At 43.2% G+C, this 26,838-nt stretch overlaps 1 protein-coding gene across 1 annotated transcript in view; it reads right to left on the reverse strand.

Annotated features, from left to right (window-relative positions):
• The window catches only part of RAB11FIP4 (RAB11 family interacting protein 4), a 296,785-nt gene that overhangs the window by 170,401 nt on the left and 99,546 nt on the right, over positions 1-26,838 (reverse strand). The window contains exon 3 of the mRNA XM_060252683.1: positions 8,416-8,504. Coding sequence (XP_060108666.1) covers positions 8,416-8,504 — 89 coding nt within the window. The remainder of the gene's footprint in view (positions 1-8,415; positions 8,505-26,838) is intronic.

A 26,838-nucleotide genomic window follows, 5' to 3' on the forward strand; every position in this document is an offset into this window, starting at 1 on the left:
AGTGATTCTATGATTCTACACAGGCCACTTATATTAAGAATTGCTGCTTCCATTCCCATTTTGTATGATGAAGTCTGCTTAAGAGCATACGAAAGTTTACATTCTGAATAAAACTTAGTTGGTCTTAAAGGTTCATTTGTCTACTGCTTTGTTCAATTTTTAAAAATGTTATCTGACAAAGTATTTATTTCTTTATTATACTTATGTCCCACCCTGTCCTGAAAGTAGGCTCAGGTAGTTTCTGGTTCATCTAGCTTTAAACTTAAGCTTTCTTGTTCTCACATTAATAAAACAAACCAATAATTTCCAGGCTGTGGGCCATACAATGCTGCAAGCTGACTGCTGGTACTCTGGTACCTGGAGAAGGATCAGATCTTTGCACCAATAGGGGATCCCATGCACCAGCCATGACAGCTTGATGGTGTGCTAGCTATGCTAAAGCGAAAGCAATAAGCACTTGGCTGTCAGTCTGGGGGTTATTGATTGCTGTTGGTTAAGGCTGATCGCAAGAAAACCTAGACATTGGGCAGAAGCAGAATTCATGGGACATATGCAGTGCCCTTCTACATGTAAGCACCTCCTCATGTTGACTGGAAGGGGAAGTGGATATGAACACACTGGCTCTGCTCCCCATCTTGGCACAGTCAGCTGGTCATCTCCATAGTGCAAATATCTACACATATGCTAGGGTTGCCAGATATGTGACAGAATGCCTCCCACTGGAAGCCCTAATTGCCTGCCATGGCTCTAAGCTGTGGCAGGGGGAAAATTAAGTTTGCAGCACTACATCACTTCTGGGGAAAACCGAGGAGGAGATATGTTAGATCAAGGAATCACCAGTAACTCTATGGTTTTACCACAGATGATGCTGGAAAGTTTATGGTTTTTACCATAGAGGGGACACACAACATTGTGCCTCCGTCATGTTCCTGCCTCTACCCTCCTGTCAGTGTCCAGGTATGGCACAGCAACCCCAGCATATGCTGGTTCCCTGTGGTCATGGATACTGCTTTCCTAATGTTGCCAATCACAGGGATGGAATGTCCCGGCTGATGCTTCCTCACAAGCCAGCAGTCATGCAGGGGTGGGGCCACTGCTCTTGTGCCCACTCCCTCTCTGCATATCCATTTAAATGTTTGTTGCAGAACTATTTGAATTGATACTAATGAGCGCTGTTGTTTGTCACCACCTGGCTGGCTTTAGAATAAAGATTTAGAGGTACACATGAAGCTGCCTTATACTAAATCATAGCAATGGTCCAGCAACATCAATACTGTCTACTCTGGCAGTGGTTCTCCAGGGTCTCAGGCTGAGGTCTTTCACATCACCTACAACCTGATCTTTTAAACTGAAGATTCTGAGGACTGAACCTAGGACCTTCTGCATGCCAATCAGATGCTCTAACGCTGAGCTACAACCCCTTTGACACAGTAGATGTAAAACACAGAAACGTACACAAGAAACACAACACCAATTAGAGCTGTGCTCTGGATCAGCCAATAGCTGTGTACCTGAAAAGATCTGACAGGGAAAGGTTAAGTTAGCCAGAAGAAGTTAGATTTTGAAGACTAAGTAAGGACTAGGGTCTCCACTTACCTAGTAATGGCAAGGACCTCCCAGTGATGCTGCCTGTCCCCTGTCCTCACTCAGTGGAGTGGTGGGGGGAAATCAGGAAGTGACATGATGGCACTCTAGGAATTTCAAAACCCCTAAGATAAAACTGAAGGTTTTGAACATCATAGAGTATCATGATGAACATATGAAACTGCCTTATACTGAATCAGACCCTTGGCCCATCAAAGTCAAGTATTGTCTACTCAGACTGGCAGCGGCTCTCCAGAGTCTCAAGCTGAGGTTTTTCAAGCCTCCTTGCCTGGACCCTTTTTAGTTGGAGATGCCAGAGTTTGAACCTGGGACCTTCTGCTTACCAAGCAGCTGCTCTGCCACTGAGCCACTGTCCCTCCACTGTCACTTCCTGTTTCAAATCAGGAAGTTGCTTCCAATAAGTCTTTGCCTCCTCCCTCATACTCTCAGGGCTAGTCATAAGTTATAAAGTCAAGAGAAGCCGGTTAGTCTAATGAATGAGAATTAAATATCTGATGAGATAACATCTTTGATTAAGTTTCTTGTCTGAACATACTGAGGTGCTATGATATGTCAGCAGAATTTTGCTGAGAATGGTGTATAAACCAGATGCAGCACAGTGCTGTGTTAATTCTTTATATAATAATAAAATTGTAGTGGTATTGACCAAATGAAGTGCTCCCATTGGCTGATGGGTGCACTCAACAGACCATTGGCCCATCATGTGTCAGTCACCACCTCTGGGTTTTCATTGCCTGACTCCCCTGTTGTCCACCTACTGCAGGCCCAGGAACACTGAACAAACCACCAAAACATTCTCACCTCAGAGAAAGACACCATTTCTAATGCTTCTCTGTATCCTCTCCATCAACTTGCCTCATAAAGAGCTGCTGCTCTATTGCAGCCTCACAAAACATTTCCTCAGACTGCCTCTTTCCCTCCCTCCTTCCTCCCCTCAGCATCACGCCAGGTCAGATGAGGATTGGGCCACTAGGAAACCTGCTAGCTAGAGGCCATTGCTAGGCAATCAAAGTTGCGTCTGTCAGTAAAGCAAGAGCCCTCAGCTGAATATAATCCACCCTCCAAAGCAGTTATCTTCTCCAGGATCGGGTGAGATATCTGTTGTCTGAGTTCAGTTGTGATCCCAGGAGATCTTTCACCTGGAGATTGGCTACTCTAGGCCCGGCAGCACCCACTGGGTGACTTGATGCCACCTGACTGGAATGACTTAACTAGGTCTGGCTGCTTGCAGCAGCCCCTCTATGACAGCCAAAGGGACTTAGCAGTTGCCAAATCCAGGTTAGGAAATTCCTGAAGATTTGAGGGATAGAGCCTGGAGAGGCTAGGGTTTGAGGAGGGGTGGGACCTCAGATCAGTGTTCCTTCTAAGCTGAGTTACCCTGAGCTAGCTCACAGATTTTTAGCCTCCAGCTCACACTTTTTTGTCTTACCTCAGGAAGGATGACCCCAGAGCACATTAATTTATGCAGTAGCTCACAACTTTAATATTAGTAGCTCACGACTTTAATACCACTAGCCAGGGCTTTTTTTGTAGAAAAAGCCCAGCAGGAACTCATTTGCATATTAGGCCACACCCCTGATGTTAAGGTAGCCAGAACTGCGTTCCTGCTAAAAAAAAAAAAAGCCCTGTCAGTAGCTTACAAAGTAGAATTTTTGCTCAGAAGACTCTGCAGCTTAGAGGGGACATTGCCTTTGACAGGTACCAGGCCATGCCATAGACTCCACCTTCCAAATTAGCCATTTCCTCCTGGGGAACCACTTTTGCCCATCTCCAGGTGAGGGCTGGAGATCACTCAGAATTACAACTGCTCTCTATATGGCAAAGATCAGCTCCCCTTGAGGTGTGTGTGAAGTGAATGCCTTCTTTTGGGTGGGTAGGAAGACAGCAAGGGTGGGGGACACTCACCCAGAGCCTCTTACTAGAGCCCTTTGTATTTTTCTCCACTATAGGCCTTATTAGGGATTGATACTATCTGACCACACAATTTAGCCCTTCTTTTAAGTCTTTCTTATTTCCCTGAATGAAGTCAAACTGGTTAAGAAACCAGAAAGGTTAACTGCAAACCAACATAGGGTCAATAATTAACAACTATATGTAAAACCTACATATGATCAGAAATACATATATTTATTATCAAAATGGTTAAAAACATTTATGGGCCCAACTTTAGCCTCGTTATAGCAAAAAAAATACAATGTACACAAATGGGAACGATCGCGACCCAACATGTTTCAGCCAAAATCAACCTTCTTCAAAGGTCAACAACATCTGTACATAAAGGCTCATGATACAATAGTAAAAGCATTATCCAAAAACAATATACAAATTGGTATAGGACCAAGAAAGGTATTAAAAATCAAATATGCTTAATACAAGGGAAAAGAATGTTTGTGAGGCCTCCTAGAATCTGGCCTTGTATTTTAGTCAATTGTATACATGCAAAGTGATGTTTTTTTACTGTATGCCTTCCAGCTTGGTCCAGAGAGTACAGATGTGGAATACTGATAAGAGCCAATGTATCATAGATAATGTGCAATCACCAGGAAAAAATGGCTGCTTTGGAGAGTGGACTCTATGGCATTATACATACTAAATTCTTTCACCCTCAAATCTCCAGGAATTTCTGAACCTGGAGTTGGCACCATTTAGCAAAGTTTATCTGTTATCCTTTGTTCTTATTTCTTGCCACCACTAGATAGAGCTGCAGCAACACTGAAATACAGTCAACGGCTAGCACAAAGATAGGAGAGTGCAGTGCTAATACTAGCCAAACGTAGAGATGAATGGTAAGCAGTTTTATTTTGAGCAAAGCTCCAAAATTATTGCCTCATAAAATGCCTCACTGCTGCCACTATTAAGCTACAAATATTTTTAAAGGCCTTCCAAATCAGTATCTAAATTCCTGAATCATTATCACCAGGAAGCAGCCGCAGGAGGACAGTCAGAGAGAACCAGCAAAGCTCAAAGGAGAAAACATATTATACAACATAGCCTTTGAAAGATCACCTTTCCCAATATAAACACGTGCAGCAAAATGCCCTCCTCACAGCAAGGCCTCCTAGCTCTTCCCTGTTTCCATACTTGAGGATACAATTTTATGACCCAGGCCTTATCTGTTGCTGCCCCTTTACTATGGAACTGCCAAAAGAGACAGGCACCTACCACGGGGGCCTTCCAACAAGGCTACAAGATAGAACGAAGAGCTTATGAGGTAAGTCTGAACAAGCTCTGGCTTATTTGCTTGTCTGAATGATGTGCTGTAATGTTTTTGTTTTTATAATTTTTGTTTTGGTTGGTGCTACCTGCCTTCATTTCTGACTATGCTAGGGGAAAGGTGGGATAAATATATACTGTAAATAAATAGATATAGCATACCTTTGCCTCCCAGTAAGTTCAATCTCACAGCCGAGAGGGCTTTCCCATTCAGACCGAGGAGAACAGAGTCAGGGTGATAACTGAAGACAGCAGCAGGAGTGGCTGATTGCAGTAGTGCCCACCAGTGTTCCCACTAAGCTGAGTTAGTGTGAGCTAGCTCACAATTTTTTAGCCTCCAGCTCACACATTTTTGCCTCAGCTCAGAAAAAAATGACCCCAGAACAAACTAATTTATGCAATGGCTCACAACTTTAATGCCAGTAGATCACAGCTTTAATGCTAGTAGCTCACAAAGTAGAATTTTTGCTCAAAAGACTCCACAGCTTAGAGGGAACATTGGTACCCACTGGACTGGGAAAGAAGATGCTGAAGAACATCAATACTTGTGGTTAAATGTTTGCTGCTGCTGCTGGGGGGGAAGCAGAGCCAGAAATTATGGCAGCTGGATATCACCTTGGGTAAGGAAGCTACACTCACAAAGAGACAGAAAGCATGAAGCTACATACACTTTGTAGCCTATGACATGTGGAGATGGAGCTACATCTCCACAGCAACTGCTGCAGTCCCAGGGTCAACAGCAGAGTTGATCAGAGAACTTTATCCATCACTGTCTTCACTCAAAAAACTGCCAACACCCACCACCTCAAGGAGTTCTGAGAGCTTGGAGGGTTGATGCCATCTGCCCTGATTAACAAGCACTGAAGGAAAGAAAACCTGAAAGTCTAAGGAATGTACACTGAGGAATACTGCGCCCCCCCCCTTCACCAGTACCTAACATTCACTACTATTGCTGTTGATGGGAAGCAGAACTAAGAGCTGATGCATTTGGAAATCAGCCTGGCTGCTTTTGAAACCACTGGCAGCACTTATTATTCCACAGACAGGCTGTTTGAAGAAGGGGCTCACCTCTCTTTGCCTCAGAAAGAGCAGCAAGGGAGCAAGGCCAAGGCACTATCTTCTCCAACATCCACATTCATTTCAAGCAGTTCAATGAATACATTGTCTATAAATAGACTGATTTTCCTGTTGCAAACCACCTTGAGAACAATTGTGATTGAAAAACAGTGTACAAATAAATGAATGAAGACTTCACCTAAGGCCAAGGGAGTGCTAGCTGTGATTGGTCTCAGTGCTACATTCAGGAGGCTTCACATGGCTGCCATCCAGGTGGGTAACCATGTTGGTCTGAAGCAGCAGAATCAAGTTTGAGTCCAGTAGCACCTTTAAAACCAACAAAATTTTATTCAAGATATGTGTTTTCATGTGCACAAACACTTCTTCAGATACAATGAAATGGAAGAAAACCATTCAAATTTATAGACAGGGCAGAAAAGCAAATCAGCATATAACATTACATTTTGACGTCTACATTTTGACGTACAACTGGCTTATTGTTCCTGATTTGTCTCAAATGTCTGCATCATGTTATATGCTGATTTGTTTTTCTGAACTGTCTATAAATGTGAATGGTCGTCTTTCATTTCATTGTATCTGAAGAAGTATGCGTGCACACAAAAGCTCATACCTTGAATAAAATGTTGTTGGTCTTAAAGGTGTCTCTGGACTCTAACTTTATTCTATATGGATTGTAACTGTTATGTAAAAAGTCTACACAGGAACTGTCACAAGCTTAAAGTATCCTTTTTGCCTCACTATCACCTCTGTCACAATATTTAATACTAGTACCAACTCTTCCAAAAATAAAGAAACACAATGGCATCCCCATTTTAAAAAGGCTGCAATGAATACCACCATTTATAACTACAGAATAATATAGTTTTAATGATGAACAAAGGAAGTTCAGCTACAACAAGACTCATGCCTGGAGCAGCATCTCCCTCTGATCCACAAGCAGGAAAATGAAATTGCTGCTTTTCCAGAACTTTACATGCCTGCATCCTCTAAATATATAACAACTTTTTCTCATGTTTACAAAATGAACCACTTTTACATGGTCCCAAAAATGCTACCAGCCTGGTCTTGTACCTTGTATTGACTTATGTGTTCTGTTGAGAAAAGTATTATATCTGGATTTCTCAAAGCCCTTTAGGCTGGCATGCCCAAACTACCTGTCATCTCATTCTCTGCATCACAGCTAACAAAACATAGCGTGGTTTCTCAAAGTTCTACATTTTTGGATCCCCTGTCTACGTCATTTCATTCTTTACCTCAGGCATCAGCAATGTAGGGTGTGTTTGCTCCTCTGTTTCTGTAAGTAATATTATTAAAGTGGACAAGAACAGTACTATTTAGTAGTTCCATCAATAAATATCCCCAGAGAAGAAGAAGATAATGGATTTATATCCCGCCCTATACTCTAAATCTCAGAATGGTCACAATCTCTTTTACCTTCCCCCCTGCCACAACAGACACCCTGTGAGGTAGATGGGGCTGAGAGAACTCTTACAGCAGGTGACCTTTCAAGGACAACTCCTGCGAGAGCTATGGCTGACCCAAGGCCATTCCAGCAGCTGCAAGTGGAGGAGTGAGGAATCAAACCCAGTTCTCCCAGATTAGAGTCCACACACTTAACCACGACACCACACTGGTAGGGCATCTTGACAGTCTCTCTTCCTTTCATGCAAGATCATATTTCTTTGTTCCAGATTTGTTAAACCTGTGCTCAATCATTACTTTGGATAACAGCATGATACATGCCCACATTAACATGTATCAAATCTCAGAAAATTGATTAATCTATTTACTACAGTTTGTCTTGACTGTGAGCACAAAACTATGCTTGAAGTATGAACATGAATAACTCATCCGTGCAAAACAGAACAGGAGTCTAATGGTATTTTAGAGACAAACAGCTGCCTGGAACAGTTACAATTCAATAATCACTTATTCTAAATCACAGTATGCATCTAAACCACACTTCCCAAGATGTGTCAATGGTTAAGCAGAACTTCTCAGAAGACTGTGTAGCTTTTTTTTTGGGGGGGGGGGGTGTCAGTTTGGATCTGTTTTATAATCATCATTCCCTGTGCACATCAGTCACAGTGATAATGGCCTCATTGTCATTTCAGAGTCAGGCTGGAAAGTAGAAAACCTTTGCCAACCCACGGGAGTTTCAGCACAGAACCTCTGATCATAATGTTGAAGTGCATTCACAGCCCATATAACAATTGTAAAAAATTCACATTGACATTTCTTGGCTCCATGGCTTTGCAATCACACAAAAGTGGGACTCACCACCACCACCCTTACTTGTGGCTTATATGAACATAATACTTCTCAGCTATACAGCCAGATTACACCAAACACTCCTCATCTGGCTCTGTCAGAATTTCTCCTGCTTCTAATGGCTGCCATATTCTTTCTCTGTAAACTGCAGCCACGCACCACCATGAGCAACAAGCAGGAAATGTCACTGCAATACTCAACACCCACAGAACGGCATAAAGAAGGTAATTAAGAATCAGCTCTTGTTACCTGGTAGTAGTAATCCACGTACTCTGTCTCATAGCGCCGAGGCCCAAGGCTTTCAACAGACAACGCATCTTTCAGTAACTCTTCACAGCCTGAAAATGGGAAGAAGGAACTGATGTTCAGAAGAGCCTCAGAAGAATAATTTAGATTGGAATGCTTGTGGAGATCACAGCTAAAGGAAACGCAAAGTAATACTTAGGATAGTGTTATGGTGTAGACTAGGGCCATATGGGCCTAAGTGTAAATTACAGTGATTGTGCAGAGGGGGGAAGTATCTTTAATCTCAGGATCAATGAGATCAGTCAGATATCTTCACTGAACCTAAAAATACAGAACTATAATAATAATATAATAATAATAAATTTTATTTCTATCCCGCCCTCCCCACCTCAGCAGGCTCAGAACTGTATATATCACACACCTAAAGTTCCCTCTGTACAACCATGAGAAGAAGAAGACGACTGCAGATTTATACCCCACCCTTCTCTCTGAATCAAAGACTCAGAGCGGCTTATAATCTCCTATATCTTCTCCCCCCACAACAGACACCCTGTGCGGTGGGTGGGGCTGAGAGGACTCTCTCAGCAGCTGCCCTTTCAAGGACAACTCCTATGAGAGCTATGGCTAACCCAAGTTCATTCCAGCAGCTGCAAGTGGAGGAGTAGGGAATCAAACCCGATTCTTCTAGATAAGAGTCCACACGCTTAACCACAACACCAAACCGGCCACAAGCATGGATGATGATGGCCACAAGCATGGATGGCTCTGAAAGTGAATTAGATTAATGGAGGATACCTTCAAATTCATGTATACAAGCCACAACTTTATCCCCAATGGGGACTGAAAGGGTCTTACATTTTATCCTCATAACAACATTGTGAAGCAGGTTAGGCTGAGAATGTGTAACTGGCTCAAAGTCACCCAGTAAACTTCCATGGCAGAGTGGAGATTCAAACCTAGAATGCCAAGATCCTAGTTTGGTACTCTAACCACTATGCCACACTGGCAATTAGGATTGCCAGCCTCCAAGTGAGGCCTGGAGATAGTGCTGCCAAGCTCCCACCGGGAGCAGGGGATTCCCCGCCCGGGAGGTCCCCAACTCGGGAGGGCCTCAACCCACCGGCAGGGAGCAGGTTGCCGGGGGATCCCCGCCCCCAAACAGCCCCATCAGCATGCACCATCCCTGGTGATGTCATAAGAACATAAGAGAAGCCATGTTGGATCAGGCCAATGGCCCATCCAGTCCAACACTCTGTATCACACAGTGGACAAAAATTTTATATATATATATATATATATATACACACACACACACACACATACACACACACACACACTGCGGCTAATAGCCACTGAAGGACCTCTGCTCCATATTTTTATCTAACCCCCTCTTGAAGCTGGCTATGCTTGTAGCCGCCGCCACCTCCTGTGGCAGTGAATTACACATGTTAATCACCCTTTGGGTGAAGAAGTACCTCTTTTTATCCGTTCTAACCCGACTGCTCAGCAATTTCATTGAATGCCCACGAGTTCTTGTATTGTGAGAAAGGGAGAAAAATACTTTCTCTACCTTCTCCATCCCATGCATAATCTTGTAAACCTCTATCATGTCACCCCGCAGTCGACGTTTCTCCAAGCTAAAGAGCCCCAAGAGTTTTAACCTTTCTTCATAGGGAAAGTGTTCCAACCCTTTAATCATTCTAGTTGCCCTTTTCTGCACTTTTTCCAATGCTATTATATGCTTTTTGAGGTGCAGTGACCAGAATTGCACACAGTATTCCAAATGAAACCGCACCATCGATTTATACAGGGGCATTATTATACTGGCTGATTTGTTTTCAATTCCCTTCCTAATAACACCCAGCATGGCGTTGGCCTTTTTTATTGCAAATGCATACTGTCTTGACATTTTCAGTGAGTTATCTACTACGGCCCCAAGATCTCTCTCTTGGTAAGTCTCTGCCAGTTCACACCCCATCAACTTGTATTTACAGCTGGGATTCTTGGCCCCAATGTGCATTACTTTGCACTTGGCCGCATTAAACCTCATCTGCCACGTTGACGCCCACTCACCCAGCCTCAACACAGCCCTTTGGAGTTCCTCACAATCCTCTCTGGTTCTTACCACCCTGAACAATTTAGTGTCATCTGCAAACTTGGCCACTTCACTGCTTACTCTCAACTCCAAATCATTTATGAACAAGTTAAAGAGCATGGGACCCAGTACTGAGCCCTGCGGCACTCCACTGCTTACCGTCCTCCACTGCGAAGACTGCCCATTTATACCCACTCTCTGCTTCCTATTAATTAGCCAGTTTTTGATCCACAAGAGGACCTGTCCTTTTACTCCATGACTCTCAAGCTTACTAAGGAGCCTTTGATGAGGAACTTTATCAAAAGCTTTCTGGAAGTCAAGGTAAACAATATCTATCGGGTCTCCTTTGTCCACATGTTTGTTCACCCCCTCAAAGAAATGTAACAGGTTAGTGAGGCAAGATCTTCCCTTACAGAACCCATGCTGAGTCTTCCTCAATAACTCGTGTGCCTACTCATTCTGTCCCTGATAATGGTTTCTACCAACTTTCCCGGTATTGAAGTCAGACTGACTGGCCTGTAGTTACCCGGATCTCCTTGGAACCCTTTTTAAAGATGGGGGTGATATTTGCTACCTTCCAGTCCTCAGGAACGGAGGCAGATTTCAATGAAAGATTACATATTTTTGTCAAAAGATCCACAAGTTCAACTTTGAGTTCTTTCAGAACTCTTGGATGTATGCCATCCGGACCTGGTGACTTATTAGTTTTTAATTCGTCTATCAGTTGTAGGACCTCCTCTCTTGTCACCTCAATCCGACTCAGGTCTTTCAGCACCCCTTCCAATATAAGTGGCTCTGGAGCAGGCAAACACTTCTCATCTTCCACAGTGAAGACAGAGGCAAAAAATGCATTCAGCTTCTCAGCCATTTCCCTATCCTCCTTCAGTAATCCTTTGACCCCTTGGTCATCCAAGGGCCCCACTGCCTCCCTGGCTGGTTTCCTGCTTCTAATATAATAACGTCATCACACCAGGGACAGCGCGCACAAAGAACAAGTCCCCCACCGCAATGGCGGCGAGACCTAGCAACCCTACCTGGAGATCTCCTGCTTTTACAACTGATCTGTAGCTGGCAGAGATCAGCACTTCTGGAGAAAATGGCTACTTTGAAGGGTGGACTTTATGGCATTGTACCATGCTGAGGCCCCTCCCCTCCCCAAACCCCACCCTTTCCCAGATCCACCCCCAAAGTCTCCAGGTATTTCCAACACAAACCTGGCAACCCTAGAAGCACTAACTAAAAAATGGAGCATGTAGGTGAAGGAAGCTAAATAATGCCCCTCGCTCTAATGTATTCATCAGTAGCACCTGTATGCTGTTTTTCTCTCCAAGGGGATCCAAAGTGGCTTGCAGTAAAATATCAAGAAACAATAATCCAAATAATACCAAATAGTACAGTGAAACAACAAAAACAAACACACACTTTGCAACTTTCTAGTTCTCTATTCTACTTTTTGTCCAGTTCCAATTACGGAAGTGAGTTGGGCTGGGAGAAAAGTCTTAAATGCAAAGGAACTCAATAAGGTTAAGTCAGGGAGAGAAGTAAGGTAGAGCTCCTTTGGTGCATGTGCTTCATTTTTGTTACAAAAAAAATAGACCTCCCAGTTTAATGCAAACAAGCAGACACCTGCACAAATACATGTGGATCCACTAAACAGTGCAGCTACCTGTAGTTCATCCCTTAGGAGGTGAAATTTAAAAATACATAATCAATGCCTGTGTTTTAATTCCAAGGACCCAAGCTAACTATAGCCATTTAATGAAGCAGCCCAATTCCTGAGTCCCACTCCCCCAAAATAAACAATGACCTTGAAGTGAAATGCAGCAAGGGCAATAACAGGGCAGCTTATTTTAAAATCGGCTGATGACTTTCTTGCTGTCTCAAATGTGAGATTCTTCACAGTGAAACCGACAAAACCAGGAAGGCTGCAATTATCTTGTGGTACTTCTCTTTGGAGCTTATTGCTATGGGATGGGATATATTTTTGGCCTCAACCCCCCACCCTGCTGTTCCCAGCTGTAAAGCAGGTAAAGCCAGAGAAGCAAACCATACCAAGTTATGAAAATCATTAACTCTGGGTGTTTGGAGGGAGGGAGAGCAGCTGCCTTAGGGAAGAATTACAGGCAAAGTCCACGGGCTGCATAGACAGAAGAAAATCTCTTGACTAATGACATGATTTTTGGCAAAATAATAACACTGGAGGTAGGAAGCCTGATAATGTGGTATCTGCTCCTCCTTGTTGCTTATGGCAAATGATAATGGCCAGGCAGGAACCAAGGAAGCAGATGTCAAATGCAGCACAATTTGTTTTGTTTTTTATTATTTATCTTTTATTAAATTTTATATATGTTACAAGGAACAAATAATTAATTTACATACATCAAAACAGACCACTCATCAAACACCCAGTAACCCATCACCATAGTCACCTCTACTAATCTGTCTCTGCCTATTACTTGCCTAATCTCCAATTTGTTATCATCTGGGCAACGGGGGCCACACCTCTCCTAATACAAAATAATGGTTGTGAGGAAGGAAGAGAGGGATCCTCCTGATAAAGGCATTAATTATTTTAACAGCTGCACACAAACAAAGAAGATATAAATGGTGGGGGACTAGGAACTGAAATCTTCTGGGAAAGTTTTCTGATATGCTATATCTTGGCAGAGGCAGCCTTGGAAATTGTGGTTTGGTGTAAGGTTATCAGCTCTGGGTGATGAAATACTTGGAGATTTTGGGGGTGGAGTCTGGGGAGGGTGGAGTTTGGAGAGAGAAAGGACCATGGCAAGGTATAATGCCATAGAGCCCACCCCCCAAAACAGCCATTTTCTCTAGAGGAACAGATCTCTGTCACCTGGAGGAATAGATCTCTGTAATCTGGAGATCAAATGTAGTAGTGGGAGATCCCCAGGTCCCACTCAAGTTTGGTATGATTCCCATATCCCCCTCAACAGGGGAATATTATCTTTCTCACAAAAAATATTGATCAAGCGATCACTGCTTCCTCTCCAACAGATTAATGATTTTTTGGGTAAAGCTGCAGTACTGCAGTCTGAGCTCTCTCCTCACAGCCTGAGTTCGATCCCAGCGAAAGCTGGTTCAGGTATCTGGCTCCAGGTTGAATTAGCCTTCCATCCTTCCGAAGTCAGTAAAATGAGTACCCAGCTTGCCTACCTTTACTTTTAACAAAGTGGAAGCTATTTTGGAAGTCATACCACCTGACTTAGAACACCCCCTACCAATTTGACTAGATAGACTGTAGGCTATAAGAACACACCTGAATTCTGCGCCTGGCAGAATCCAGTAAGCAATCCAAGGCAGCAACTGGGGCAGAGCTGGTGGGGGTGGGACAGAATCTGAACTTGTACCATCTCAGTGGCTTCCAGCATGGGATGTGTGTGAGGTGTTGTTTTTACAAGTGTGGGATGGTGAGAGCAAAGAAGAGAAAGACCCTTACCCACCCAAAGCCAGGGTACCTCTCATCACTCCATTCCACTCTCATCACTCCACTCCGAGTGGAATGTTTTCATAATGGGTAAATAGAACAGGGTATGATAATCCCCCCTCTCTTCACACCATGGACCATTTTTAGCCCTGTAATGCATCTGGAATTCCAACCAGATGCAGTCTGAGCTTTAGACATTCAGTTAAATAGCAGCTTTTCAACTGGTTAACTCATAGAATCATAGAGTTGGAAGGGACCTCTAGGGTTATCTAGTCCAATGCAGGAAATTCACAAACACCTCCCCCTAAATTCACAGGATCTTCATCTCTGTCAGATGGCCATCTAGCCTCTGTTTAAAAACTTCCAAGGAAGGAGAGCCCACTGGTCCAATCATTAAAGAAAAGCTGCAGTGAACACACAGGGGACTGCTGATAATTACAGAATTTACTTCACTGTTGGCTACCTTTAAAAAAAAAAGTAGAAAGAAGAAAGCCAGCTTGCCTGATTGATGGCTACTAAGGAATGGTGAAGGTTTTTGTAAGCAGCAGCTCTTTGTTTTACACATTGTCAAATCAATTGTTTTTGCTTTTAAAAAACCAAAGCTTTTTCCAGGGTTCCTCTGTGGCCTTGTTGCAGGGGCAATTTAATTTTCTGTTCATACTCTTTAGATGTTAATAACAAAAGCTCTAAAGTCATCACACTGTCGCATGTCTTTGAGCCTCAAGAGAGTCTTTAACAGAGAAATATGCAACACACTGTGCCAAACTCCCTGCCAGAGACACACAGGATTCATTGTTAAATGTGAGCTATCAGGGGCAAAAGAACGTGCGGCATGCAGACTGGGGCGATGAAGGGAATACGTTGCTGCAATTCATCACAACAGCACAATATCTCCAGCCACAGCACATTAAACATGACCTTGTGGCAGCAACAAAGCAGTTCCTTCATCCAAAGAAAATAATTTGCAACAACAATTAATACTGAGTGAATACAGATTACTGTCCTACAATGAGGGAAACATGGAGCAGTTTGTTCACTTCTTAAATTTAATTTAATTTAATTTTTAGATTTATATCCTGCCCTTTCCCACAAGTGGGCTCAGGGCGGCTTACAACAAAAGTGTAACATACTTACAAAGTAAAATATAAAACTTAATAAAAGCATACAGCATAAAAATCTGAGGGCAGTGCAATATATCAACCAACAGGCGCAAAAGGGCATATCTACACAACAATGTATAGGTCAATGTCTGGCAACATAAGCACGGTCACAGTAATGGTAAAAATTTGGGGGAAGGCAGATGGTAACAAGAGGATGCCTGCTGGATCAGTTGAAAGCCTGGTGGAAGAGCTCCGTCTTACAGGTGCTGCACAACTTTGATAAGTCCCGCAGGGCTCAGATCTCCAGCAGAAACTCGTTCCACCAGGTAGGGGCTTGGACCGAGAAGGCCCTAGCCCTCATTGAAGCCAGCCAGATGTCCTTAGGACCAGTGACCACAAGCAGATGTTGTGTAGCAGATCTCAGAACTCGGGGAGGGGGCTCATATGGGAAGAGGTGGTCCTGAAGATATGCAGGCCCCTGGCCATATAGGTGAGAACCAACACCTTTATGCATTTAGTAACTTCCATGTTTCTGAATGTGGTACTTTGGGCAGCATGGTGCCTGCTGATATGTCTTCTGGTGTCCAGTTTCCTTCTTTCCTCTGTCTTTTTGACTGGCCCTAGACCCCATGGCAACCATTTTGTGGTTTGCCAATCAGTACATCCCCCACACATACCATTTTATGTTGGTCACCATTTTATGACGGCACTCACTACCTGTTTTCAGACTTGAACACTACCTGTAAACTCAACAAGGTTGGGGACCTCTGATTTATATGTATATAACCCTCTTTGGGGATTTGTTCAAGGCCAAGTAAAACCACAGAACACAAGAAAACTGCATAAAAAAGCAAAGCGGGACCAAATAGCATAGAAAAAGCATTATAACAGCTCACACTGATATTCTCTGATTCTTCCATTCTAGAACACAAGGCAGCATGCACCGAATTTCCATGTAGTCTTTCATCCAGGCATGAACAAGACCCAACACAATCACAGATGGCTGAATCGCATGCCCTCCAACCTTACCCAATTAAATTAAAATGAGCAAAAGCTAGAACCAGCAATAAAAGGTTTTTTTAAGTTTAAAACTTAGATCCTACATATCGTTTAAGATGAACGTGTGCCAAAAAGTTGCAAATCAGAAGAGAGCATCAGGTTGGTAATATTCTGTGGATGCTGTTGCTCCACCCCTAGTTACGGACTTGTTCTGTTGCTATGGAATGAAGATGTTAGTTCTACTTTATCTTCTGTGCATTGCTTCGGCATTTTGTTACTGCTGTGTGCCCCTTTCTTTACTGATGTAGATGGTCAAATGAGAGATTAAAACATATACTGCATATAATTTAAATTCTCAACATAAACTTTTTTCAAATGGATTTTAATGCCTCCCCCCCAAAATGCTGCTTTCTTTGTGCACCTCTGTGAAATTGGAAAAATTGGGGCAGGGGGATCTCCGTAAATAAAGGTTGTGTGTCTGTATCCACAATAGCCAGTTCCTTCCTCACCTAGCACACCAACACACATTATTTAAGAGCACATGTACCAGTACACAAATGAAAAAAAAAATCTCACAAGACTGCTGCTTAAACATTTTGAACACTTTTTGTATAATCTGTAAACTATAAACAGATAGGCTGGAAAACAAGCTCCTACTTTAAAAAGACTCCAGCCAGGAAATTCTGCAGCTGAAGAGGAACAAAATCTCCACGCACTGTTACCAGCTACAAATGACCACCCACCCACAACTGGAACCAACTCTCACAAGCTGGCAAAGAGCTCAGTCTTTACCACACACATGAGAATGAGTCACGCAAAAAATTATATCATATTTTATATTAAACCATATTTTAATATTGCAGATGGACACTGGTAAACAAACAAACATCACCATGTGGCAAACTGGTTATCTGTATTTTGTTCCCTCTGGAGGGGGGGGGGAGGGAAGTCTCACAAAGAAGAATAAATCCTAACAACTGTCACCACATTGACTTAGACATACAACAATGTAACTGTTATAGAATTATTAAATTGTTGGCACCTCAGAGTGTGTTTGTTTTTTGTAAAAGCTGAATGCTCTGACCTGGCTAGTCCAACCATCTCAGAAGCTAAGCAGGGTTGTCCCTAGTTAGTAGTTGGGTGGGAGACCACCAAGGAAGTCCAGGGTTGATATGCAGAGGCAATCCAATTCCATGAGCCCCAAAAGAAGGTGCCCCTATCCTTCATTATTTCCAGTGGAGGGAAGGAATTTAAAAGGTGTGCAGTTCCTTTAAATGTGATGGCCAGAACTCCCTTTGGAGTTCAATTATGCTTGTTACAACCTTGCTCCTGGCTCCACCTGCAAAGTCCCCAGATATTTCTTGAATTGGACTTGGCAACCCCAAGAAGAACTGAGATGAAAATGTGGTAGGTTCATGGCACACTGGAAAAAGATATTGGTTTGTTGCTCTTTTTAGGGTTGCTACCTTGCAACCCTTAACACAGTTAAATCTCCTGGTGCATCAGGAGACATGGCAGTCATGGTTTCTCCCACCTATTCCTGCCTGGTTTGGTTACCTTCCCCCACACTCACCTGTTCTGAGCAGCACACCTGTCACCCTGCTCCCAGCAGTAGTTTATCCATTGATTTACTTCATTTATACCACACCTTTCTCCCCAGCAGGGACTCAAAGCAGCTTACTCAGGGGTGGCCAATGGTAGTTCTCCAGATGTTTTTTGCCTACAACTCGGATCAGCCCCAGCCAGCATGGCCAATGGTTGGGGCTGATGGGAGTTGTAGGCAAAAACATCTGGAGAGCCACCGTTGGCCACTCCTGTCTTATATCATTCTCCTCTCCTCAATTTTGAGGGAGGAGCACAGATGACAAAACCAGGTACAAAAGCAGCAGAAGCCACAGTAGCCTCATCTCCCCATTGTGCTGAGGAACTGAAGGGCGTCCAGATTTCCAGTGTGATGCCTCTAGATTGGCTCCACCCTATCATCTCTATCTTAGCAGGATCTATGACAAGTCCTATTTTTAGGGCATCTCTGTCTTTCCAGCTCTTTGTGGTAAATTTCCTCGAGCCAGTTTTCATCCCCTTATTGTTGCCCTCCCTTCAAGGAACTCAGGACGGTGTACATGGTGTTCTTGCACAGTCTCCCACCCAGGTACTGACAGAGTTTTAGAGAGGGAACAACATCCTGGGCCTGCCGACCACTGGCTGAGCCACAGAAGCTGCTGTTTACCCACTACTGGCACGTCCTCGGCTGCTTTTGTTTTACAGGCACCCTGGGAGGTTCGCACGGAAAGCATAATATGAATGACTGAGTGTATTAACCCAGGCTGCCTCAGACACACATACATATGTTTCCCTAATACAGACATACGCTTGGCAGTCAGCCTAGAAAATGCCAGTGTGTTGAATTAATGCATCACCATTAGACAGGGTAGAAGGATGTTGACTTCACCTGATTGTACCAGGAGAAACACAAAAGCATACTGCTACTAGTATCAGCTTGGGAGGAGGGGGGAACAACAGGGGATGTATTTATTCATGCATGCAGAAATGCCAGTGTGGATTTTTCAAGATGTGCATTAATGTGCCTTCAAGGCTACTCTGTGACCTTAAGAAAATCAAGGCAGAGACTCTATGGATGGGTTTCTGGCCAGGGTTGCTTTCAGATGCTTTTGGCTTTGAGCGGTCCAACGACTGCTTCAATTTCACTTTCCAGAAAATAGCTGAACTGAAAGCCAATTACACAGTTGATTGGAACTATTTTGTTTAGGGGTTTAATTGTATAAGACCTTGCTGTGACAAATCGAGGATGAGACAAGAAATGGAGGCCACCTCTGTTATTAATTTGGTTCTCCAAATGCCAGTGATCTTAGGATTGCAGTTTGCCAGCCATGATCTTTGTCTAATGGCTCTCTCATTACTTCTTTCAGCTAGAAGCTGTAAGTGCTTAGCTAAAAAGCTAGCTAACAAATAGGCTTCCCAATCCCCAGGTCCCAGCGGAGGATCCCCCGGTTTTACAGGCTCCACCCTGCCCCCAGCCAACTGGCCAACGGGGGAAGTCCCGCCCCCACAGTCACCATGTACCTCTAGATCTTCCTCAGGTTTAGAAACCTGAAAACAGGCCCCATTTTAAAATGTGTGTGTGTGCCTTTAAATTTGAGCAGGAAATACTACATGGGAAAGGGTCAGCAGCAGAGCCTCCTGAGAGCACAGTCCCTTAGTTTGTTTTGCTTTCGTTTCAGAGCAAGTAAGTGTGTGTGAGTGTGAAAGAGAGCAGCGTGAAAGAGAGCATACTTTTCATATGTCCTTGTGGAAGAACCAGAGCCAGTTATGAGTGTGTGTGTGTCTCTGTGCTTGTTTTGTATTGTTTTGTATTGTTTTCAGAGTCTTTGTATAGGAACCAACGCCATGCTGGGAATTATTAGGAAGGGAATTGAAAACAAATCAGCCAGTATCATAATGCCTCTGTATAAATCGATGGTGCGGTCTCATTTGGAGTATTGTGTGCAGTTCTGGTCGCCGCACCTCAAAAAGGATATTATAGCATTGGAGAAAGTTCAGAAAAGGGCAACTAAAATGATTAAAGGGCTGGAACACCTTCCCTATGAAGAAAGGTTGAAACGCTTAGGGCTCTTTAGCTTGGAGAAACGTCGACTGAGGGGTGACATGATAGAAGTTTACAAGATAATGCATGGGATGGAGAAAGTAGAGAAAGAAGTACTTTTCTCCCTTTCTCACAATACAAGAACTCGTGGGCATTCGATGAAATTGCTGAGCAGACAGGTTAAACGGATAAAAGGAAGTACTTCTTCACCCAAAGGGTGATTAACATGTGGAATTCACTGCCACAGGAGGTGGTGGCGTCCACAAGCATAGCCACCTTCAAGAAGGGGTTAGATAAAAATATGGAGCAGAGGTCCATCAGTGGCTATTAGCCACAGTGTGTGTGTGTGTGTGTGTGTGTGTGTGTGTGTATATATATATATATATATTTGGCCGCTGTGTGACACAGAATGTTGGACTGGATGGGCCATTGGCCTGATCTAACATGGCTTCTCTTATGTTCTCTTATGTTCTTATGTTCTAACCTGTTTATGGGATGGAAGAAAACTCCATCTCTCTTTCTTTATTTGCCAGTGTTAGCCTGAAGAACAGCAATTCCTGTGAGTAAAGCCTGAGTGAGATCACAAAAATGTGCGCTTGCAAACTCTGTGCATTTTGGCTGCTTTTTGTGTGTTTACACTTTCATTTACTAGAATTGCCGCTATTGGGGGATGAGGAAATGATGACTATTCAGGTGAACTGCACTGCTGTATTTTTATGTATTTATTTTGGGAATGGGAAAGTCTGACTCCACCCAAAGTCTCCTGGCTCCACTTCCAAAGTCCTCAGATATTTTCTGAATTAGACCTGGGAACCCTACATGCAAATGAAAAAAAAAATACATTCACTGAAGAAACAGGATTGGCTGCAGTTCTACATCAAGGGCAAACTTGAATTTCTTCCCATGTATTATACAGAATTGTCTTTAAAATATGCCATTCAGGTTGGAGTGCTGAGATTTCAGTCAGCTAACTGTCTACCTAAGGAATCAGACTTTAGTTACTGAAGCTTGGCCTGTGGTTGTGAAAACTGATTATTGCTGCTGGACATGCACTGAATGTAGCCCAACCAAACTGAACATAAATAACCAGTCATACACAAAGGTCAAACCACACATTACATTTTGAATCTGGCAGAACAAGAACAGCATTTGGGAGAGAGGTTCTTTTAATTTTTCCTCTGCTGTTGGTTTCCTGCTGAAAGAATCCACCCCAAGCTGCTTTTAATTATCCTATCTCCTTATTCCAAGGAGCTCAGAGGAATGTAGGTGGCTCTCCTCACAACTTTCTCAGGCCCCAGCTCTCCAGTATAATACTGAGAGGGGTGAGGAAGGAGTTGGTTTTATACCTCAATCTTCACTATCTGGAGGAGTCTTGGAGTGGCTTACAATCTTCCCTTCCCTTCTTCTCCCCACAACAGACACTCTGTGAGGTAGGTAGGGCTGAGAGAGCTCTGAGATAACTGTGACTGGCCCAAGGTCACCCAGTTGGCTTATGATGACTATGCAAATAGGAGGGCATTCAAGCACTTGGTAGAAAAACTCTCTGGTTATCACAGGGTTCTTTCCAAATGCTAGACCATCCCCTCACAAGTTGTAGTGACATCACTTCTGGGTGACATTGCACCAGACACATTTTGACATGCCAGCAGTACGCTGCTCTTAACCACTACACCAAACAAGGAAACAACCAAGTCATGCATACCACTGAAATAAACCTGTACTATAATCACCCTCATAATAGCCAAGTGACACTCTAAATAGGCAAGTAATAGCCGAGTGGCACTCTAAATATAGGCATTGCCCTCACTGAGGGCTAGGAGACTAAGCAGTCCCTAAAGCCTCAATTATAAAAATAAATGTATATTAAAAAGGAATTTGTAGGGTGTAAAATTTAAATCCCTTGTTTCTAAGTCTGGAGAGGAGGGTGAGCTTTGTGGATGAATGGCAATTTGAACTCAGGTTTCTTCAGGGAGATACTTGCTGTGTCAGCAATCTTAGTATGAAATTCTAGATATTAATATGTCTTCTTTTTAAAAAGGAAGTTTTTAATCAGCTGTTATTCTCACATAAAAATGTTACAGAAAAAGGTGTTCCACCATCACAATTAAAACCACCCAAGGTTTACTATGTGGTATACAAATTTCAGAGAATTCTTCCTCAGACTAGATTTTTTTAAAAAATGAAAGAAAAGTATTCCTTTCTCTTCTAAGGTCAGGGAGGCACCCATACGGCTATATTCTGCAAAATATGAAAAACAGAATGTTTAGGAGGGCATTTTTATATCAGAATATGGCTGTGGTATAATAGCATGGTTCAGAAGGACACTTTTATAAAGAGAGTTGGATTGCAGCCTTTTGTACTGTTTAGTGTATTATTATTATTATTATTATTATTATTATTATTATTATTATTATTATTATTATTATTATTATTATTATTATTATTATTATTATATTTGTGAATTGCCTTATCCCAGCCAATGCCAGGCTCTAGGTGATGCACATCAACATAAAATACATATAAAATCAATAAATCCAATTAATTAAAAACAGCTAACTTCCCATGAACTACCTGTGCTTGCTCTCAATGTTTTGACTTCTGCTTTTGTAATCCATTCTCTGCATTATGTTATGTCATGTCCTAGACTGTTTTCTGTATGCACTGTCTTCTAATTTTGTAATTCTTGTTTAATTGCACTGTTTATTGGATGTCTTTTGCTCTCTGATTGCAGTTTTTATATGCTGTAACCTACATTTTGTAATTCATCTTAAGAAATAATAACTAAATAAATAAATAAAAGGTTTAGATAAATGATAATCTAGTTGTGATCTGTGCCAGAGATGAGATAACTAGTCAAGCACAGTTTTCAATATATTGACTGAGGTACTGGGTTTTTTTTAGAAGCAGAGGCAGCACACTTCTGTGCCTCTCACAGTGTTTCTGTGCTTAGGAAAGCTCCTCATGCTAAAGTTCAAAGCAGCACGCTGCTGTTCAAAGAAATGGTAACTAACCAATGGATTGGGCAGTATATCCACAAAATTTCCAACAGGAAGACACAAAATGGTCATTTCCTCTGCTGTATGCAAAAAATTATTTCTCTTGAAAACTCAACTCTTGGTCACCTTAATTTAATTATTAAGAACCATGGGAAAGTTTTAGAGTTATACACCTTACATTTTAAGAACATATGAAGCTGCCGTATACTGAATCAGACCCTTGGTCCATCAAAGTCAGTATTGTCTACTCAGACTGGCAGCGGCTCTCCAGCGTCTCAAGCTGAGGTTTTTCATGTCTACTTGCTTGGATCCTTTTTAGTTGGAGATGCTGGGGATTGAGCTTGGGACCTTCTGCTTACCCAGCAGATGCTCTACCACTGAGCTACCATCTCTCCAACTATATAATGAGGCTCCAACTGCCAACAAGAATCCTGGTTATTTTTTCAATAACTTATATATAAATATACATACATATAACAATTTATTACGGACTTTCACACTGCCATTGGATGCTGATTACTGCACACATGACCAACACAGAACAGACTAGCTTAATATTTTTCATCTCTTGCCATCTCAATAGATTGCTTTTGGCTTGATGTCTGATGCCATTTTCTTGGCACCTGGCGACAAAGTGGGGGCAGGGGGAGGGCAGGAATGAAGAATAGCATTTTCAATACTAGATGTTGGCCACACAGTTTCTCGCAACTTTAATAAGTTTATTAGCTTGAAAGACGACTGTGCCCAGGGCTTTTTTTTAGCAGGAACACAAAGGAACGCAGTCCCGGCTGGCTTGTTGTCAGGGGATGTGGCCTAATATGTAAATGAGTTCCTGCTGGGCTTTTCCTACAAAAAAGCCCTGTGCAAAACAATGGTGACATCAGGGGTCTGACCCAATATGCAAATGAGTTCCTGCTGGGCTTTTTCTACAAAAAAAAGCCTTGAGTGAGTCTACTAGCTGAAGACCAGTGTTTCATTTAAAATTAGCATGACAAGGCCAGTATATGTTTAAGAATCTGTGAGCCCTTGTTGTGGTTTCTAAAATCATGAAGCAGAAGTCACCCATGTTTAGTTCCTTAACATAGCAGTAGCAGGATTCAATCATATTGGAAAGACTGTTTCATAGTGTATGGTATGTGAGCTGTGGGTACTCAGTAATAGGATTGCCAAGTTCAATTCAAGAAACATCTGGGGACTTTGGGGGTGGAGCCAGGAGTCTTTGGGGGTGGAGCCAGGAGACATTGCGGTGGAGCTAGGAGCAAAGTCATGACAAGCATCATTGAACTCCAAAGGGAGTTCCAGCCATCACATTTAAAGGGACCGCACACCTTTTAAATGCCTTCCTTCCACAGGAAATAATGAAGGATAGGGGCACCTTCTTTGGGGCTCATAACATTGGACCCCCTGCTCCAACCTTTTTGAAACTTGGCGGGGGGGGGGAATATTTTGTGCAGAGACACTAGATGCTATACTGCAAATTTGGTGCCTCTACCTCAAAAAACAGCCTCCCCAGAGCTCCAGATACCCACAGATCAGTTCTCCATTATTTCCTATGGGAATAAGTCTCCATAGGAGATAATAGAGATCCCAGCAGACATTTCCCTCCCCCCCCCTGCTTTCTGATGACTCTGAAGCAGGGGGAGGGCCTCCAAACTGGGGGATCCCCTGCCCCCACCTGGGGATTCCTTTCATAATGATGAAATTATATTATCATCACAAACCAAAATTCATTAAATGTCCATAGAAAAATCAGAATGTTATTTCACACCACTCTTGTACGGTAGTACTTTACAGTCCACTATCTCAGTTCTCCTTTGCTCGAAAGACGTAGACAGTACCACACTTGTATATGATTCCTCCTATGGGTAGCAGACCGAAGTCTGACAGGTGCAGCTGCTACACAGGTCCTAGGTTCAGTTCTGTGTTTCGTTCACCTTCCACTGGCCGCTTTCTTTTAGCTTTGGAACCCATGCTAAAGGCAATTGCTCACACATTACAATACAATGTTACTTTGCAGCTTGCACGAATGGTTCTCCAATATTTAGTTTAACAATATTCGGAATATAGAGCGTGCAGCCTGCAGCATAGCTGCTAGGCTGCTTTCGCTCCGTTTGCCTCCCTGGGAGGAGGAGGAGGAGTTTGTCCGTTTGGGCGCGCAATTGGAGGGGCGGAGCATAGCAATTGGAGGGGCGGAGCATAGCCGTGTTAACGGCTAGCTCTATGCTCCCTCCAGGCACTTCGACGGGGATCGGCTTTCCCTCCCACCCTGTATGTTATGTAGGCTTTGCTGGTTGCCTCATTTGAGGAGCCGGGTAGGAATTTTTTACGCTCTGGCTGTTTGGCTATTGCTGGGGTGTGTTTTTTGCCTACCCTGCATAGCATTACAGTGGATTGTGGAATTGGCTTCGGGATGGTGCCTTTAAATAGGTGGTCTCTTTAGTTTGCAGGTTTTTGGGGTTTAGGACACTATGCGGCTAGGGGAGGACTGCGAAGCATCCCCATTTTGGGGAATTTGGGGTCTGGCATGATCAACCTTGGGTTTGGAGAATGCAGACTGTCCAGGAGGCTCGGCTAGAGGGTGCCTTTCCGGCGAGACGTGCGTCTGGGTTTGGGCCCTCTGGTGCGGGTCTCCCTGCTGGGCCTGCCTGGAGGGAGCTGAGTTGCTCAGCTCCGGCTGGGGGGCTGGGTCTCTCTCCCGTTAATGGCAGGGGAGCAGTCGCGGTGACCCCTAGCCCTGGCCAGGCCGCTGGTGGGGTGCCCTTGCTGTTTATTCTGTTAAGTTAATAAAGTGGCCCAATTTTATTCCAATGTATTGTGTCCGACTCTTTATTCCGACCTTGGGGGGCAAAGGGTATAAAGAAATGCTACTGAGTATCCATTCAGTAATCATTTTAAATTAGTTATAATTTGCTCTGTAGTGGAATATTTTACTATGGGTATCACAATATTTACATTCTAGCATAAGAATATGGGCATTCTGTAAAGGTCAGAAGTAATATAGCATTTAAAGAGCCAGTTTCTGCATACTGTTGAAATGCAGGTGTTTTCCACATAGGTAAGGCTGGCCTGGTTTCCTTGTTGTTGCTGCAGCTGTTGTTACAGAGGTTCCATATGGCAGGTCTCCCTGCATTTCCCCTGTCCCAGTCCTCTGCAGCAGCCCCTCCCCCCATGCTACCAGAAGATTTTTCCAGGATTTTTTTTTAAAAAACAGCAATGGAGCAGCATGGCCTGAAGAAGGGGAGAAGTGGACCAGAATGAAGACTGTGCTTCTTAGGTATCCTTCTTACTTCTTAAGCATCCACCCACCACCACAGCTGAAGACAGGGTAGCCTTTTCCCATCCTGGCCCCTTGCACTGTGGCGACAAAGTTGCCCTGAGTAACTCTGTGACCATCATTTGACATACCACCATCACAGTCTATTATGTTCTCTGAATTCTCAGCTTTTATTTAGTTCCTTTTGTTGCAGATACGTCTGTACCCCTATATCTCTCAACTAAAGAGGCTAGAGACTTACTTTGAAAAATAAACAAAAGCAGGGAATTTAGACAACCTGATATGGTTGGATATGCCAATGGCCAATTTTTTAAAAAGCTCTTCACTGGTGTTGGGGAAATGGTGGTCACAGGGAAATGGTGATGAAGTGGATGTGACAAGAGAAATCTGGACTTTTCCATCTATGTGGGTGGCACACACACAGCACCCTTTGCTGCAATCATTCTCAAAATATCACAGCAAATCAGGATTGGGAAACATTGCAAGAAATACTAGGCAAACCCAGGAGGTGCACAGAAGTACACATGAAGCTGCCTTGCACTGAATCTGACCTTTGGCCCATCAAGGTCAGTATTGTCCACTCAGACTGGTAGCAGCTCTCCAAAGTCTCAGGCAGAAGTTTTGCACTTCACTAACCACCTGGTCCCTTTTTCACTGGAGATGCCAAGCAGATGCTCTACCACTAAGCTGCAGCTGTCCCATGTGGGGAAGCAAGGTAAACCCCCCACTTCCCAAGAGCAACCAAGCCAGGGAGAGCTCCCATATGGGAATGACCTTAATGTCTTACTAAAATGAATGTGATAACCTTGCAGAATGAAGAATTGCTTGTTGGGAGATACTAGCCTGAAATATTTTGTTTTAGTACTACATAGCTGTCTCCCACAGAAAGAAAGATACAAGAAATCTGGAGAGCCAA

This window comes from Heteronotia binoei, chromosome 13 (assembly GCF_032191835.1).
Source record: "Heteronotia binoei isolate CCM8104 ecotype False Entrance Well chromosome 13, APGP_CSIRO_Hbin_v1, whole genome shotgun sequence".
Lineage (NCBI taxonomy): Eukaryota > Metazoa > Chordata > Lepidosauria > Squamata > Gekkonidae > Heteronotia > Heteronotia binoei.